This window comes from Primulina tabacum, chromosome 15 (assembly GCF_025594145.1).
Source record: "Primulina tabacum isolate GXHZ01 chromosome 15, ASM2559414v2, whole genome shotgun sequence".
Classification (NCBI taxonomy): domain Eukaryota; kingdom Viridiplantae; phylum Streptophyta; class Magnoliopsida; order Lamiales; family Gesneriaceae; genus Primulina; species Primulina tabacum.
The window spans coordinates 3,705,346-3,711,345 of record NC_134564.1 but is presented as its reverse complement, the minus strand read 5'-3'; the positions used below and the strand labels follow the sequence as shown (position 1 = coordinate 3,711,345).

At 31.7% G+C, this 6,000-nt stretch overlaps 1 protein-coding gene across 1 annotated transcript; it reads left to right on the top strand.

Moving 5' to 3' along the window:
• Positions 1–501: 501 nt before the first annotated feature.
• LOC142528009 (uncharacterized) lies at positions 502–5,233 on the top strand. The gene is made up of 4 exons (XM_075633035.1): positions 502–958; positions 1,131–1,216; positions 3,955–4,901; positions 5,003–5,233. Exon 3 carries the CDS (start codon positions 3,994–3,996, stop codon positions 4,882–4,884), a length of 891 nt encoding a protein of 296 aa, XP_075489150.1. The 5' UTR covers positions 502–958; positions 1,131–1,216; positions 3,955–3,993; the 3' UTR covers positions 4,885–4,901; positions 5,003–5,233.
• The last annotated feature ends 767 nt before the right edge of the window (positions 5,234–6,000 follow it).

Below are 6,000 nucleotides of genomic sequence, written 5' to 3'. Positions count from 1 at the left end.
GTATAAGAAAGCTCATATGAGCTACTGCATTTGTAGTGTGAAGAATTGAAATCAAGTCTCCAATGAGAGAAATGCTAGGTGAAGTGGGCCAATTGGTTTGAAAACTTTATCAAAGTGTGACAATTTTCAAATGTTGTTGTGTGAAGCGTGGATTTTTCCGCAAAAACAAATATGCTTTTAATTGTTTATGAGAGCTTATATCTGTAAATAGATCCATCCTTCAACCGTTTTAAATCATCACAAAACGAAGCAATACCAAAGCTTCTTAAATAAGAGAAAAAAACGTGTTGTGAGGTGAGAGTCAAAGAAAATATTTTCTCGGTTATCGAGAGTCGGGATTGTGAGATATTAAGTATTTTGTATACACTTGTAATTTTCTTCGTATAATAAAAATTTACAATAATTCCGTGGCCTTAATCTATATTTGATAAATCGCATAAATTTGTATTCTTATAGATTATTTTATTTCATATTTTTCATACTACATTATCAACATAATGATCGTCTTTTCCACCTAATTACCCAAGTTGTTTGAGAGCTCTTGCAAATATCTGCGGCCATTTCCCAATAGTACAGGGGATAAACTGCAGTTTCTTCAGGCTGACTGGTTTTTTCTGCTCATCTTCCTCCCGCGCGATTCCAAGCGATTTCGTACGAAAGTGTGGAAATTCGAGGGACATGGAATGGATCACATGGTGGAGCTATCGGCGAGGAATCCGATAAAAAAAATCGATTCGGTTAAGTGCTATTTTGAAAATCTGTGAGAATCATGAAATACCTTGAGTTACTTTGCCCGAGATGCTTTATCTCTTGATTTTAATGGAATCCGACACCAGGAGTTAGTTGATGCATTGCAATTTTGAATCTGCAATCGAGGAATTGGATATGTGAAGAAATCGCAAAAATGAATCGAAGCTGAGGATTGAAAGGACATTTTGTATCCTAGATCGATAGCTGGGTATGCCCTTGGTATCTCCTAATATCAAGATTATTTATAAACTGACCATGATTCATCGGATTCGAACAGCTAATGACGCATGAACATTGAAGCTATATATGAAGTTATTTTGTTATTCAAATGCTGAAATATTTTTGAATTACCAACATATTCCTAGTAATTGTTTTTCCAGGGATGCAAGCTTCAATCTTTCTGAGGTTTAATTTCAGTGCTATGGACAGTTTTGTCAAATCTGAGGGATTGCAGTATCTATAAAAGGTAGTATTCTTAGAAATCTTATAACTTCCTACTGATGTGTTCATAAGTATTTAGTCGATTTCTTGTGTTAATGGATGTTTTTATTCTTCTCATCAATGGTTCCAAGCATTGACGGGAACGAGACCCACCTTGACGAAGTTCCGGGGTGTGAACGTTGATGTTTTGGGGCGTCGTTACATAGATAAAAAAAACGGCGTGTTATCGGTGGAACGGAACGGATCGACGACACAGAACAAAACGAAACGGTAAAAAGAAAAAAAAATACACGAGGGATCATTAAAAAATATATGATCCACTTAAAATTTAATTAAATAAAAGAGATTTTGACTTTTTTAAACAGAGAAAAGTGAGTTGTATGTGGGTCGAGTCCTTGACCCACCTCGACCCCGAGGGGTCGAGCTCGACCCAGGGGTCGAGGTCGACCCACTATTCTTAATTTTTTTATTTATTTATCTTTTCACTCTTCTTATTATGGGTAAATGATTTTATAAATGATACATATAATTTGTATAGATTTCATAATTTGTATAACTCGACCCACTCTTCTTAATTTGTATAGATTTCATATATGATACATATATTATGATCTTTTAACAAATTGATAGAAAAACATAAAAGTACTCGATCTATTTTATCAATTATTTATTTAATAAAGTTAATTTTGAAAGTATAATTAAAATTTATTAAAAATAGTTTTAAAATGTAAATTTAGAATATAAGTGAAATTTGTTGTAGATTACAATAATTACATATTAATTTAAATAATATCCGATATTTTGAAAAATGATATTGGTCAAACTATTTTTTTCGAAGAATTATCCCTTGTTTCAATTACACTAGGAACGATAAGTTTTTTTTTTTGAATTTTTTTTAATCAATATCATTTTGCTAACTATGTATATATTAATATTTCATATTCGATTTATTACATTAAGTTGAAGCTCACCTTCTATAGCATACCTTCGTTAAACATATAATGAAATGACATTTTCCTATATATATAGATATAATTTACTACGTAAGTTAAAGCACACCATAACTTTCTTTCCTGCTCAATATCATTGTATTTTTTTTAAAGAAATGCTAAAAATGATTTGTTCATGATAAATTGAAGTGTATATAAAGCAAAAATAATAATAATAATAATAATAATATTACTCCTTTTTTATTTAATGGTTTTATATAGTAACAATTTTAAAATTGACGATTTATATTTTTTATTCCAAAGCTTGAGTTAAATTTTTAAGTTTTCTTTGTATATTTTTATGTTTGATTGATTTTATTTAGTAATTAATTTTTTTTAATAATATGTATCCATATTCGAAATCAAAAATTTCAAAATATAATTTATTTTTCAAAATCTTGAATTTCATGGGTCGAGTTCGACCCGGTAAAAGAATTCCAGAATACTTTTGATTCTTTTAAAAGAATAAAAGATTGATTTTCTCAATTGAATCTCGACGAAGAGTATACTGTTGATTTAGTTCATGCACGTCACTCTTCTTGGTATTAGTCTCGATGGTATAATATTTGCAGGTATTTTCTATATTAATATTGTCAAATAGTTATATGTCAATATATCATTTTTCAATTAATTTATATTTCAGTTATTATTGTCATTTTATTCTCATTTATATCGTATACATAATTTAATATGGTTAACAATAATTTGACTAGGAATTGGAAAGCACATCAATTGATCTAAGTTGGTGAATCTCGAGTCTACTTCCCGCTCCATCCATCAAAGAAAGAAGAGCTACACTGAGCTTTAGCTATTTATATTGGGAAATTTTCATCAGAATGTTTAAAAATAAAATAATTAAATTGATTGTAAAATATTGATTTTAGTTGAAGTATTTTAGTTGATGTTAAATAAAACTCTAAATTAAGTTTTGAAGAAATTTGATTCCAATTAGGTTTAACATATGTACCTCCAATTGAATTTTTTTCAAAAGTTTAATTGATTATAACTCAAAACTTTCTTAATAGTATATTTCAATTTTTAGAAGGTTGTGAAAATTGCGATTTATAACAAAGATATGCTTTGTGATTCAATAAGACGTGAATAAAATTTAAAAAATATATTTACTATATTGTTTTAATCAAATAATCTATTTAAATGATATTAATTTTGATTTACATATTTTTAAATATTTTTCCAAAATTTCAATTTATATTATTTTTAAAAATTATTTTTAAAAAAATATCTGCGTCGTGACCGTTCCGCGAAATGTCACGAGAACTGGAACGATGACCATCGTGACAGTCTCCGCGACCACGATTGCAGACCATGGTTCCAAGTCATTGTGTCTATTATGTGCTGCTGGTGATAATATATTATTCGCTATAATCTTATTTTGACTCATTTGTAGTTTGTGTTATGCCACAATGATTCAATTTCCACTTAGTTATGGCTATCTTCTTTTGTTACTCGGTTGTCCATTGTCATAACTGTTTCTCTTAATTTTTATCTTCTCTCTTCATTTTGCCCCCATTAATGGTGCAGGTGTCCGTGTCTCTTTTATTTTACCAAGGGACATTTACATGTATAATGATCTCATTTTCTATATATGCAAGGAATATGCATGAATAGAGTTGTTATTGATTGCACGGAAAGATAATTTTTAATCTTTATAGTTTGTGGAAACACATACACCATGCACCAAATAACTGATGAGACATCAGCTACTGTAGATTTCTTTTTAGTCTCATGTTCATTTATTTATGTCCGCTATAAGAATGCAGAGGAGATTATCCTAAACCTTTGAGAAACTTAAATGGGAACTTTTCTTGGACACCTTGTGCCAGGTCTGGCCCTCGTCTCCCTTGGTTTGTGGCATACGATCAACACCATTCTCGTCTACTATCTTAAAGGCTCTACCAAGTTTAGGATACAGTTTTGGTACCCATTGAAGAGTCCTTGGCATAAACTAGAACGCATTGAGCTGATTATTGTCATGTCATTTTCTATCCTTGCAATTCTGATCCAGATTTTTGACCTCCAAAGCCTGCACTTCTCCTTCAAGCTTGACAATATTGAGCACTCTACCATGTTCCTCCATCTACTGATATTCGAAGGTTTCACTCTTTTAAGCGAAATGAATAATTTATCTGAAATGATGTTGGGTGTCTCAGGAATCCTTGTTGGATCTGTTTTTGGAACGGAGCTTTTCTTACTTCATTTCCACTCGGCCGATCATATTGGACTCGAAGGCCATTACCACTGGCTGATGCAACTCATAGTTTGCATATCTTTCTTTGCATCTCTATCTGCTACTACATTCCCAACCAGCTTTCCCATCGCGTTGATTCTTTCAGTATCAGTAGTATTCCAAGGATTTTGGTTCATAAACATGGGATTAATATTATGGGTTCCTAAGTTTATCCCTCAAGGATGCTCCTTGGAGTCATTGGATCCTATCAACGGCATCATGCATGGAGCAGTCGTTTGTGAAACCAACTTGGCTGATTTGAGGGCCAGGGCATTGGCGAACTTGCAATTTTGTTGGATATTTGCAGCAATCTTGATCTTTAAGGCATGTATCTTCATTTATTTTGGTAGGCGGTGTAAACCCGCGGGTAGGCAGGGAGTCGAATACGAACAGCTGTCGACTGGAGCTGTACATGACCATCTTGCTTCTTTTGGATTCATGCAAATCCAATTGTAAACGTCACTTATTCGAGAGTAAGTGTCCAATTACAGACATGATAACCGTGTTGAATCATACCCATATTTCTTGTCTTACTTTTGCCTTTTCTTCTAAAAATTTTGGCTTTTTGACGCAGGAAAGAGGCATTTTCTGGTTTGGTTGAAGTGCGATTCGAAGTGGAGGCCAATTTTCTAAGTGTCCTCGTAAGAAAACGTTGTAATAAAGTATATATACAATTCCGAAAAGGAGTTGCAATCGCTAACTCGTGCCGAAATCACACAAGGCTCGTGCTTGAAATTTACTCTCTGTAGTTTTATATTACATCTTGGGGGCATTAAAGCTAGTGGTACAATCAAATTAAATGTCATTTATATGTTAATGTTTGAACTTTATTAAAAATCTATTGGAAACTCAAAAATAAACTGCATCATGTGATTATGTAAAATAGTAATAAATAGATTAACGTTTACTAGCATATCAAGACTTTATGATGTTCGAATGTGGTTCAAAAACTCGTGTGATTAATATTTGGGAAGAATGAAGCCTCACCCATCGTAAGGAACCCATTGCTTCTCTTCCACAATATTTGTCGTTTTGCGACTTTGATATTTTATGTTACCAAATTTTAATCTAAGTTACGTATCTTTTGATTTTTGACAATTTTAGTCATTTTTCGTCATGAATGTTTGCAAATAACAATAACGTCACGTCATTATCACATCGAAAAAAGAACTAAAATTGTCAAAATACAAAAATAATAGACTGAAACGAAAATTTGATTATATACAAGAATAAAATTGCAACAAGACAAATATACATCACTAAAAAAACGATTTTCCTTTGTCCAAATTAGAATGTTACCAAATCACAGTAGAACCCTAACTCGCAAGGTATTGGTTAAATAAACACAAACAAATATTTCTCTCCCACTTGAACATTGTTCTCGTATCTCTCATTCTTGCAAGTTACTCAATACCCATAATCTATCTATATCTATATATCTATATATATCTATACATATTATAAAAGTGTGAATCAAGGTCAAAGTTTTTCTATTGTGTAATGTCAACTTTGTCCTTAGTTTGTACATACATGAAAAATTTAGTGAGGATGTTTTTGTCAAATCAGTTATTA

Bases quoted from the DNA above. Each gene is read 5' to 3' on its own strand.
- LOC142528009 (XM_075633035.1), top strand. From the start codon at position 3,994: ATGGGAACTTTTCTTGGACACCTTGTGCCAGGTCTGGCCCTCGTCTCC.